Source organism: Urtica dioica, chromosome 10 (genome assembly GCF_054948205.1).
Source record: "Urtica dioica subsp. dioica isolate 48M chromosome 10, U.dioica_male_clone48M_v1_H2, whole genome shotgun sequence".
NCBI classification, from domain to species: Eukaryota; Viridiplantae; Streptophyta; class Magnoliopsida; order Rosales; family Urticaceae; genus Urtica; species Urtica dioica.
In genome coordinates this window covers 16,432,769-16,445,490 of record NC_142765.1, presented here as the reverse complement: position 1 = coordinate 16,445,490, position 12,722 = coordinate 16,432,769, and the positions used below count along the sequence as shown (strand labels likewise).

The window sequence follows — 12,722 nt, the reverse complement described above, 5'->3', positions numbered from 1 at the left end:
ACCGGACTCTATTTCATCAAGCCAAACCAACCCGTCATTTCCCTCCAGTGTCAAATTTCATGTATCCCAAAAGACTATTCCCATCCTTGTTTATCAATAAAATATCAATTTCATTCAGTGTGATATGTGTGAGTTTGCTAAACATATCTAAAGTTCATATCGTCCAACCTCGTACAAACCATCTCGCCCATTTGCCACAATTCACAGTGATATATGGGGTCCCTAAAAAATTCTCAACATCACTGGAGTTCGATGGTTTCTCCTATTTGTTGAAGACCACACTAGACTCAGTTGGATATACATGATGAAATAAAAATCAGAAACAACCGAACTATTCAAAATTTTCCACAAAATGGTCCAAACACAGTTCGACACCTCTATCCAAATCGTACATACAGACAATGCTCGAGATTACTACAACTCAGAGCTTGGCAGTTTCTTTAAAAACTATGGAATAATTCACTCCAGCTCGTGCGTTCACACCCCGCAACAAAATGGGATAGCCGAGCGGAAAAATTGGCATATTCTCGAGGTCGCCCGAGCAATCATGTTCTCCTCCAATGTCCCATCCCACTTCTGGAAAGAAGCAGTCCTCACAGCCACCTACCTCATAAACAAAATGTCATCTCGCATCTTTGGTTAGAAAATCCCAGCTTAAGTTCTTCTCGAGACATACCATCATTCTCGTCTCATTTCCACATTACCTGCAAAGGTATTTGGCTGCTCAGTCTTCACTCATTCATATAACCAAGGTAAACTAGAACCAAAGTCCCTTAAGCCTATCTTCCTTGGTTATTCGGCAACTCAGAAAGGCTATAAGTGTTATGAACCCCGGTCACGAAAGTTCATAGTCTCTATGGATGTCTCATTTCAAGAGTTGAGTCCTTACTTCGCCAATTCAGCTCGTCAAGGGGAGAATGCTGAGAATGACTTCCCAAATCGGCTCATCATAAATCCAGAATTCAACTCACCTCAAATTCTTCCCAGTCGACACTTCTCCCAAACACAGTCACCTCGCCACTCATCCTAAATTCGACATCGTCTCCGAGTCCGACCTCGACTTCGAGCTCGCCACTCAACCTAAATTTGACATCGTCTCCTAGTCCGACCTCGACTTCGAGCTCGCCACTCATCCCAAGTTTGACCTCGTCTCCGAGTCCGAGCTCGCCATTCATCCCAAGAAGTTCGACCTCGACAAGTTCACTATCTATACCCAGCTCGTCACAAACTCCCATCACTAGTTCGCCAAATACTGAACCATCAGACTCCGGCCCACTGCGCCCTTACAAACTGACCAGATTCCGGTACAAGCTCGCGACCATGAAGTCCCTCCAGACCTGAATCTCGACACCAATGAGCAAGGTAACACCTCATCTCTCGGCTTTGTCAGGAATTCTTGCCCACAAGAAGATACTTATGTAAATTCTCGTTGAAATTATTAATAAAATAAAATTTGACATTTATTATCTATTTGAATTGAAAGCGTTATTTCTTATTTATTGAGATTTATTAAACATTCATTATTCCATAGCCTCCGTATCTAACTGAGTCCCGTGCTGGGCACCTGAGTTCGGGCGGTGTGCTAAAACATGGTCGATGACTGATATACGCCTGGAAAACTATATCTAAAGTCATATATATGGAACACATAGGTGAAGGCTGATCACTATGTGGGAGCATTCTACACTTGTGGTAAGTGTACGACTTGGACAGGTCTTGGTGTAGATGTGTCGTTTAAGGACCATTACGACACACTAACCGAGGCCACTATGATGGTCACAGTGAGACTTGATCTAAATCCTGAAGTGATCATGGACGCTGGGTTATGTTACTGAGCTCTTTGACTCATTCGCTAAAAGGCTATTCATGCTAATCACAGCTTATGTCTTGGGAGTTTTCTCAGAGCATAATTCGAGTGGGAAATGATTTACAGATATGGAATCCAGCCTTCCTGAAAAAAGGTTAATGTTCTCTCACCTAAGGGTTGATTCCGATAAACCGATAGATTGCGCGTACTTTCGAAGTAAGTAACGTTCGAAAGAATCTTTCGCTGGGGAAGCAACAATGCTTAGGGCTGATATGTATCAAGAGAAGTATAACGGAAAAATTGACTTCTCTTGACACGGGTTGAACCTGGAGGATCTTGATCACGAACTGACTATATCAGTGGACACTCGTCACGATGAGTAAATATAATTCTAGTATAAAGGAGAGTTCAGTCTTGGCTTACAAGGTGGAGTATTTGACCAAGATTAGACGAATCGATGGACAAAAGAGAAAGGACTATTTCGTCTTTTTCATCGGATTTGTTAAGCTCCTATTACTAGGTCCATAGTCCCCGATTCGGCTCTGATAAATGCGGATAAGAACTTTCGTATAATAATGTTTATCATTATTAATCTCACTTGTTGTAATTGTGATTGACAACATTAATTCTGGAAAACGGGTATTCGCAGAATTAAATAAATATTTATGGTAGAATCGTTTATTTATTGTTTGATCAAGTAAATAAACAATTATTAATTATTTATTTATTGTTGGACCAAGTAAATAAATGAATAGTTGGATTTTAAGCAATTGGGCTTTGCACACATGAAAAGTCGAATTAGGGTTTTGGCACTAGTACGCGATTGGTTTAGGAGCATTCTGTAGCTGAACCGAAAATCAATGTAAGTACTCGTTTACTCTTATATCGGTTGTTTGACATATATGCTCTCGTATAAAATTAATTAACGTAAATCTAGATCTTGTCATATAATCAATGAATTAATTAGCTTATGATTAGCGTAATTAATTACTTTTCCGCATTAATATGGTTATATGGGAGAATCATCCCCAACAGACTTACCCATTGCCTTGTGAAAATGATCTCGTTCTTGTCGACCATACAGGATTGAGGATTTTGTGTACTATGGGAATCTCTCTGCGAGCTATCAAGCCTATGTCGCAAAGTTGGATGAGGAAAAGGTGCCGCAGTTAATCGAGGAAGCTCTACAGATCCCAGCATGGCGAGATGCTAGTCATGCCGAGATTCAAGCCCTCGACCAGAATGAAACATGGGACATCACAGAACTACCACCAGGCAAGCAAACTGTGGGATGTAGATGGCTATTCACCGTCAAAACACAATCCAGACGGCACAATGGAGAGGTTCAAAGCTCGTCTTGTCGCAAAAGGATACACTCAGGCATATGGCATCGATTATCAAGATACATTCGCTCCAGTCGCGAAGTTCAACACCATCAAAATCCTTCTTTCACTTGGAGACAACTTAGATTGGCCCCTCATTCAGCTCGATGTGAATAATGCCTTCCTGAATGGTGAACTGGAAGAGGAAGTCTACATGCAACTCCCACCAGGATTCGACAATGATCAAGGTGCCAACAAAGTCTGCAAACTCAAAAAGTCACTATACGGACTAAAGCAGTCTCCTCGGGCATGGTTCGGAAAATTCACCAACGTGCTCAGGCGATGCGACTACAAGTAGAGTCAAGCAGACCCGACACTCTTCTCAAAGATCTCCACACAAGGCAAGCACACCATCCTTAGTGTGTATGTGGATGACACAGTAATCACTTGTGACGATCTATAAGAATTCAAGAGACTGAAGCAGAATTTGTCATCCGAGTTTGAAGTCAAGGACCTCGGAAGTCTACGATACTTCCTAGGCATGGAGGTCGCACGATCTGAAAAAGGCATCTATGTATCTCAGTGCAAGTACACTTTGGATCTCCTTAAAGAAACTGGCATGCTCGGCTGCAAACCAGTTGACACTCCGATGGATGCCAATGTGAAACTTCTAGCTCGCACCACCGAGGTCGCCACCGACAAAGAAAGGTTCCAACAACTTGTAGGAAAACTCATCTACCTCACTCACTTGAGACCAGATATTGGATTCGCAGTAAGTATGGTTAGTAGATTCATGAGTAATCCTTCGAAAACTCACATGGACGCAGTTATGAGGATTTCTCCAATACCTCAAAACTGCCCCAGGAACTGGTCTCTCCTTCAAGAAAATACGAAGTCGTGGTATCGAAGTTTTCACTGATGCGGACTGGGCAGGATATATCCCAGATCGAAGATCGACATCCGGCATGTGCACCTATGTCTGGGGAAACCTTGTCACATGGCGGAGCAAGAAACAATATGTCGTCTCAAGAAGTAGTGCTGAAGTCGGGCTCAGGTCTTTAGCCAGCGGAGTATGTGAAGGCATTTGGTTGAAGAGAGTTCTCGACGACCTCAAAATCGATGTCGAGGGTCCCGTCAAGCTCCTGTGTGATAATCAAGCCGCACTCAATATGGCTAAAAATCTAGTTCACAGCGACAGGACCAAGCATATTGAGATCGACCGATACTTCAACAGCGAAAAGATCGAAGGAAAAATCATCGACCTCGAGTACATTCTGATGGGTCACCAAATCGCTGACATTCTCACCAAAGCCCTTCCTCGAACGACATTCTCCGAGCTATGTAGCAAGCTTGACCTTCTCAACATATACAGTCAAGCTTGAGGGAGAGTGTTGAAAACATAAGTGGATGTCCATGCATAGGTCTATCATCCTTGGAAATTGCAACACTCTATTTCCCATGTATTTTTGTATAATTCCTAGATTAACTCTTCCTTGTTTCCATGTAAAGTAATCATGTTTACTTATCTTCATTATATATATATAAATAGAGGTTTCACCTCTCATAACAAGAAAATGAAATAAAAAGATTAATTATTCATATTTCAACAGTTGTATTCATGGTTTTTGAGGGAAAAAATAAAATTGCTCATATTTTGTTGAGGGAACTTGTACAACATAAGAAAGTAGAAAAAGCCTGTATAGTTTGTCTCTTGCAAAACCAAAACTCACAATGGTCCGCTATTCCAATAAATTTATAACAAACGTGTATTTTCTTCTTTATTCTTCAACAAGCCATTCCAAACCAAGCCAGAAAGAATGAACTTATTTATGATACAACAAACGTCAAATGAAGGGTTAAAAACCACAAAGTCGTGTCTGGAAAAGATCCCGTTAATATGGGACAATCCAGTCCATTTCCCCATTTGAACGCTTAACTAGTGGTGCTCATGATAACCGACAAACCAAACAACCTTATTATCCAAACTAAATTGCATTCTTTTCTAACCCGTCTCATTAAAATTCGAAGAAATTTGGGTTGTAACTAACACAAACTGCAAGTGTTTCGGGTTGATTTAGTTTTTGATAGTCATGAGATTGGATTGAACCAAACTAACTCGATGTCGAGACTAAGAATTTATACTCAAGAAAAATAAAAATAAAACTTATACTCACGAAAAATAAAAATAAAAATTATCGAGGTAAAATAAAATAAAAAATACGTCATATGTTCTATGATTTCATAATGAAAATATAAATGCATTTTTTAATTAGTTATTTGTTTTGTATGTATCTTTGTACTAATGACAGTTGGCAAATAGATAATACAAGTAGACTCGTTATGATCATTAAGACTTATTTATATTAATTTATACAATCTTTTATTTTATTTTATTAATTTATAGATTTTCATGAGGTATAGATTTGTTATGAAGTATGAAATTTGATATGAGACATGGTTTATTTATTCTTAGTATTTGCATGAGTTTTATGGAATTTAATTCAACGATTCTATTTTGTACTTTTGTTGTAATAAATTAACCCAATTAAACCGATTAAGCCGCCTCAAATAAATCAAATAAAATGAACTCGATAATTATCAGTTCGAGTTTGTTTGGTTTCGGTACCATAAACGGTTTGGATTAGGTTATAAAAATAACAAACCGAAATTTTGGGTCAAGTTTATTAGATGATTACGTTTAACCAAAACTTTAAATTTTCATCTTACTTTTCTTGTCGTTTTACATTCGCCATCCTATATAATTCTTACAGTTTTATTTTGTCCAAAGACAAATTGAAAAAATTTGAACCTTCAACCACAACTTTAAAAGTAATACCAATAGTTTTCATGTTCTACTTTGTATATGTTGCTCCCATTCAGAGATAAATAACCAAACTTATGATAGAAAGAAATAAAATTTTGAAACACAAATATTATCAATAAAAAAATGTAGATAAAACTTATACGCTTGTCATTTACAATACCAAAGCTGACAAAAATGGTTGCCTTTGGCCAGTGCAAGTTATTCCATGAATTTATAACAAATGTAAAATTTTCTTCTTTATTCAAGACATTCCAAACCAAGCCGGAAAGAATGAACTCATTTATGATACAACAACACAACAAATGGAGGTATAAATCACAGAGTAGTGCTTGGCAAAGATCCCATTAATATGACATTGTCACTGTTTCTATGCTCTCCGAAGCTCCTCTCAGGCTTCGCTGTTGCTCTGTTAAACAACCCAGACAAAAACCCGACACTCAAACCCGACCCCAAACCCTTCCCCAGAAAGTCTAAAGCTCCTCCGCTGCTTTCACCGCCAACTCCGTGGCTCAGTCTCTTGGCCAGTTTTGTGTTGTTTTCGGCTCTGAGATGTGCTCCACAATGGCACTCGGTGAGCTTTCTGAAGCAAGCCTTGTGAAACTCTGATTCGCACGACGGACATTTTTCAACATTACCTTCCTGCTCATAGATTTATGGTTCAGAAACAATGATATTCAACAATGTCTTTTAATTTTTGTTTCGTACCCGAAAATTGCGAGGGGAAAAAAATGAAAATCTCCTAGCAGTTTTCTTGCACTGTTTTTGGATAGGAGAAATTTCGACGAACTAAAAAAATGAAGGAAAATTTGAGATATGCATAACTAGAACACGAATAGCATTCTGTGGAAAATCAAAAGTCAAGCAAATTTGCATGTGTGATATTTTATTTTCCCTGAGTCACGTATGTGCTTTTTCAATAAATTTTCCATTCAAATTTTCTAATCACACGAAAAAACGATAAATATTAAAGATATTTACCTTTTCTTCCAACAAGTTTTATGATTTCCGAAACACACAAAACTAATTTTGATTATCATTTAATTTTTCTTGGTAAGTTCTGGGTTCCAAATGAAGGCTTAAAAACTAGTAAGGTTCACATTTGGTAATAAAAATTAGGATAAACTTTAGAGCTTTAATATTATGGTATATCGACCTGGAAAGGGAAAATGAGAGAAGATGGGTCATTGCAAGCTTGGCGAGCCCCACATGGAACTCCAACGTCACAGCATACGAGACATTGGTCGGTTATATGTTCCACGATTTTCTTCAACACAGTTTCAACCATTACGGGCAATACTGCAAATAATCAAACAAGGGTAAGAACCTGAAAAAAGTGTGATCAAGCAATGCAAGAACGAAAAAAATATAAAATGCGACCCCTTTACCTGCGAACGCTCCTTTTGAAAGATCAATGAGGTCTCTGAGAGCAAAGAAATCATTGCTTTCCAGAAGATATCTCCGGGACCCAAGTCCTCTGTTGATTGACCCACGGAATGAGCACCGTACATATGATTGAAGTATGCTTCCTATTTTTCTCCGGAGACCCATCACATGAAGCAGAGTTGGGACCTTCGAGAAGAGGAACGGATTGACTGCACTAACACAAAGCATGGGCTGCAATTAAAAAAAAAATGTTAGTTTATTATATAACACTTGGCAATACAATCTCGCTACATTAGTTTGTAAGTTACCTGATCATGTATAGAATCCAAATACGATTTAGCCATTTGAGAAACTGGGTACTGAGCGAAATCCCAATTATGCAATACCCTTGCTGGTAAAACCGCAGTTTCATTAGCATGGCACGAAGAGCAAAACAGTTGACTCGTGTACTCACAGAGTCGGGGCTTTCGAAATCCAAACGTCTGTGCAAAGTCTCGTATCAAAGTAGTTCCGTTGTCCAAATGCTTGTAGCAACCGGCACACGTATAGTGTTGGGATTCTAGCATTTGCTTCATGGACTTATACGGTTGGATTTCGACTATTAAAGATATGGTTTTTCCTAATGTGGAAACGCTATCTCTATTTACTATACTATAAACAGACTGAGAAACCGTCGAACTCGATGCCGGGGAGCTCGGAGCAGAATCTCGAGGGCATAGAAACCAAGCCAATGCGCTCGAAGAAGTGGCGAAGAATCTCGGACGAAGAATCGAGTGCAAACACTCTTGAATGAGAATGCTCCTCTCCGAAACAACGTCGGGCGACGAATTCCCGAAAATCTTTCTCGACTCTCTCTCCACGGTGTCCCACGGAGAGGGCAGAGCACAACCCTGGCCAGCGAATATCGTCTTCAACCTGTGATAAAGCGTGGAAAAATCGCGATAACGGCGTTCGATCTCCCACTGATCGTCGCCGCTCCAGACTCTAATGTTGTACAATGTGTATTCCTTCACTCCGACGAGTCTTTCCCCGAGCGAGACGTCACCTTTCTTTTGCCTCGCACCGACCACTTCGACGCCGTCGATTCGCAGAGGCTGCTGAGAAAATGGGTACGCGTCGTCCGCACCGGAAGTGGAAGCAGAGGCTCCACCGTCTCTAACGGGTAAAGAAAGCTGCGATTGCAAAGCTCTGTTACTACTGTGATGAGGAAACCTAGCTCCTCCTGGGGATTCGTTGGAGGCCAATAAAATTTCCTCCATTTCGAGAACAACTTCGTCGTAGAATTCGTTTAGTTCGCGAGCCTCTGTCTGCAATAGAATAGATAGTAAGACACAGCTCAGAATCTATCTTTTAACTTGACATGAACAACCAAATTCGTATTTCTTTGCGTAACAAAAACCAATTAAATTAGGACATTGCAATTATCTCAGACCACAGTACATCAATTTAAAAAAGACTGACCTTTACAGGCATAGGATGTCTTCTGTGGTGATCACCTGAAAGAAGAACATTCTTCCTTGCATCATTTCTTAAAATGGATGGCTCTGCGTTTTTCCTAGGGTCCTCAAGCATATACAACGTCGTATTTCGGGAAGATGTTGTCAAGCTAGAGCTTGTTGGATTAGTTTTCAGGTCATCGAAACGATCAGATTTCGTATTGGGCTTCACAAAATCTCGACTATTGTGCATATATTGTTTGCCATGTGGCGTCGCATCGATATTTTTCTCAAAACTTATTTTCTCCGGAAATTCTTCTGCTACATCAGTCTTAGGAAAGTTAACTAAGCCATCACTACCTTGAACGAAATTCTCTGTATATGTAATTTGACTCGAGTCTTCTTTCCCTAAATCTTCATCCCTTTGGGTAGTATCACCACCTTGAACTTGACAACTTGCCACGGGAATGTCCTTCACATCTTCTTCCTCTGATAATTTTCCCAAATCCCGAAAACCAGCTCGGGCAACAGATTTGTCGATAATATCATCTAATTCATTGAAAGCTTCAATTTGAGAGCTTGACGCGGCCATATTTACCACTGGTATGGAATCCAAAACTTCCCTTTTGGCTTCCCCGATTTTCTTCTCTTCCCTTTCATGGAAAATCCCAAGATTTAAGGAATCCAAAGGCATCGCGAGACCTCCACTTTCTAGCTCGAAATCATCCCAATCTTCCGAACCAAACGCCACCGACGAGTTGATAAGCAATGGATTCTCGTTCCTCGTCTTCACTTCAACGGAATGACCTCTGTTCCCATAACGATCGTCAATCTCGACTCTTTGCTCCTCGTTATCAGTTCCGTCATTGTACATTGAATCTTCACCCTCTGAATGCTCGTCCCTTGACGATTCCCCGGCTTCCCGTCCCTCCATTTCCTCAATCTTCTCTTCCCCATAACTTGGGTCCAAACTCGGTAATACTTCCTCATCATCATCATCACCACAATCTCCATCTTCGCTACGATCACCTTTCTCTGAATCCGACGAGCTTTTCGAAGGCCGAGACTCACACTTGACCTCGTTCCAAGAGTTCATCAATCCAATGTTGAAACCAGAAAAACTGATCTCGTCACTCTCATTTCCGTAAAATTCAAACTCGCTCAAACCATGATTCGCACTCGTACCCCTCATCTTCGTGCTCGTCTCGTCGCTCAACCGTTTGGCTCCGCCATAATTTCTCTCGATCTTCTTCTCTCCTCCCAAAGCGAAACTCTCCAATCCACCGTTCTCGGCGCCGAACCCTAACCCTGGACTCCTCGACGACCCGCCGAGTTCCAACTCCGGGAAGTCGTTGAAGACCGTGATCGAGCTACACACGCTCGGAGTTCCCATGGCGGAGTTCGCGCTAGAGTACCGCTCGAACTCGGACTCGCCGCACGAAGAGTACCGCGACGACGCCGCGTCGTCGCCGCCATCATCGTTCTCCGACTTCATCCAACAATCAATCTACGAAATTCATGGAAGCAAACTCGTTTTACCTCGAAACCTAGAATCGACGGCTCTGATCTCGCCGCCGAAGAAGCTCCGGTGGATCGCGCTGCACCGGATTATATAAAAACCCGGATCGTACGCGAGTTTGGAATTTGATCAGATTGGTGATAAGAGACTTGGATTTGTAATATGAAAATCGAAATGTGTTTTGGGAATTTTGTTTGTTTCGTGAGGACCGTAGAGAGACGACAACATGGACTAATATACGTATTTAATATGGTGTCAATAATTAATTAAAGTTTGATTTACACTTACTTATTAACAAATTCGTAACTTTCTATCTCCTATTTTTTCAAATATTTTTTTTTCATCAAAACTTCAAAAATTCCTATCTTTTTTCATACGAACTCGAAATTGAGTGATTTCAGATCCTACAAATTCGTGGCGCCTATATTTTCAAAAATAATCCTTGTGTTTGATGAAAAATTATATTTATGTCGATAATTTCAAAAAAATTCAATTATTTCCATATTTAAGGTAGTAACGTGATTTTTCTACATCTCATGGATCATAAATTCAGCGGCCTTTACGCAAAACATGCCACAGTCTCTCATGTTCATGGTTGCTTACTAGTATTCAATATGCATCAAAATATAACATGACAATCAAATATGAGAAGAGATCTTACCCATTGCTTTGTTGTGGTATAGGTGCAATTACTATTCTAAACGGCTCCGGGTTGCCATCTGCAAGACCGACGACGCCCAACACTATTGGGATAAAATCCGCCATCATCCGAATGTTATCACGAACATTGCGTACATGCAGTCGTATATTGTTAGCGATCTACGACTTAGGGAAGTTACAACAAGGAGCCAGTGTGCCGGCACATGGACAAGGACATAAATAGTGTTAACATCTGCCCATGGAGTGTTGGCAAAACCTGTTTTTTTCGGCAGTTATGTAGTCAAGCACCACTAAATGGTCCGTCCAGTCAAACACATCATTGTTCTTCGCTTTGGACTAAGCCTCATGGCATCGGGTGAACATTGGTAGAAAGTATGAGTTGGTTGTCGTGAACGGCTTTCGGACATTTCCATACTTTCCATTTTTCTCAAGTAGAAGAAAATGACGTCCATATGCTGCAAAAAAGGACAAATTCGCATAATTCAGTGACATACTTCATGACAAATTCATCAGAATTAATTGACAATATGCTCAAAAAATAATTATGTTCACTTTGTGACAATATTGTCACCAGATTCTTATCTCCATGTCGTGACAACAACACAGTTTCTGGTGACAATGTTATCACGTATTAAATATTAAGAAAAACAAATGTAGTTGATCATTTCGTACGTAGAATAACAAGCGAAATCCAAGTTCAAAAATTCATTGTCACGAAATATAGAATTTATTACATAAAGTTTAAAAAACCAAATAAACATGGTTTTTTTTTTTTACATTCACACAAACAAAAAACAATCTGAAGTGAAGTGGTGTTTGTCATCATTGGCTCTAAAAAACCTGGTTAAGTGGATGTACCTCTCATGTAAGCCACTCAACCGGGGTCCACAAGGCGTAAAACCAAGTCTTCAATGTAATCTCAACAACCGTAAACTGGAATGAGGGAGATAAATTATCTTCTGGTGACTTGTACTTCACAATGCTGAAAATAACAAGTATGAGATCCCATTTTTATTTAAAATGAACAGACAATGTATGTAAGAAGGAGAAAGATACTTACACATCTTTGTGGTTCGATTTAAGACCAGCGTTAATCAATTTAGCCATTGCTACAAGATCTCTCTCGGAAGCCTCGTCTTTAGGGTAGGAGAATGGATAGAATGACGGTGGCCGAAGTGGTCGTGTGAACCTCGTAAACACAGCCGGCGCGGTTGTCGGGGTGTAGACCGTTGGCGCCCTCCTCTGGCGAGTAGGCTTTACATCTGATGATGAAATCGTTATGAGCTTTCTAGGAATCATCAACAACGAGGAACATACCTCATCAACCGCCTCTAGACGTGGCATAGGCGTTTTAGACTCTTGGGTCTCTTCGGCTCGGGTATGGTCCTCGCCGTCATCAGCCTGCGTCTGGTTCCCGTCTACTTCTTTTGGCCCTTCATCTTCACGACCTCTCCCACCGTCTTCGTTGTCTTCACCATCATCTTTTTTCTTCTAAGATCATCTTCTTTACATTTGCCTCCATCAGATGGCTGATCTTCATCATTTTTCTCGGCTTCTTCGTCGTTGTTCAAATCCAATTCATTTGATTTGTTCACAACTACTTTTTCATTACCCTTCTCATCTTCCTTGTCATTCTCCTCTTCCTTGTTCTATTCTTCTTCTTCTTCTCCTTGTTTCTCTTCGACATCGTTCATGGGAACATCTGTCCCATCGTTCCCGTGCCCTTCTTCTTTGTTCACATCTTCCATATTCTCTTCTTCCTTCTCCTTCG

The 12,722-nt window shown here is 40.4% G+C and overlaps 1 protein-coding gene across 1 annotated transcript; it reads right to left on the bottom strand.

The window, feature by feature from the left end:
* Positions 1-6,068: 6,068 nt before the first annotated feature.
* On the bottom strand, positions 6,069-10,505 carry LOC149383573 (Phox (PX) domain-containing protein). Its single transcript, XM_089628932.1, has 5 exons — positions 8,798-10,505; positions 7,645-8,643; positions 7,339-7,567; positions 7,107-7,249; positions 6,069-6,592 (listed from the first exon to the last, which is right to left on the bottom strand). Exons 1-5 carry the CDS (start codon positions 10,265-10,267, stop codon positions 6,269-6,271), a joined length of 3,165 nt encoding a protein of 1,054 aa, XP_089485058.1. The 5' UTR covers positions 10,268-10,505; the 3' UTR covers positions 6,069-6,268.
* Between the last annotated feature and the right edge of the window lie 2,217 nt (positions 10,506-12,722).

Excerpts from the sequence above, each read along its gene's own strand:
- LOC149383573 (XM_089628932.1), bottom strand. The coding sequence starts at position 10,267 with ATGAAGTCGGAGAACGATGATGGCGGCGACGACGCGGCGTCGTCGCGG. Across the intron at positions 7,568-7,644 it reads TGGATTCTATACATGATCAG|CCCATGCTTTGTGTTAGTGC; the intron begins GTAACTTACAAA and ends TTTTAATTGCAG. Across the intron at positions 6,593-7,106 it reads CTCTCATTTTCCCTTTCCAG|GAAGGTAATGTTGAAAAATG; the intron begins GTCGATATACCA and ends ATCTATGAGCAG.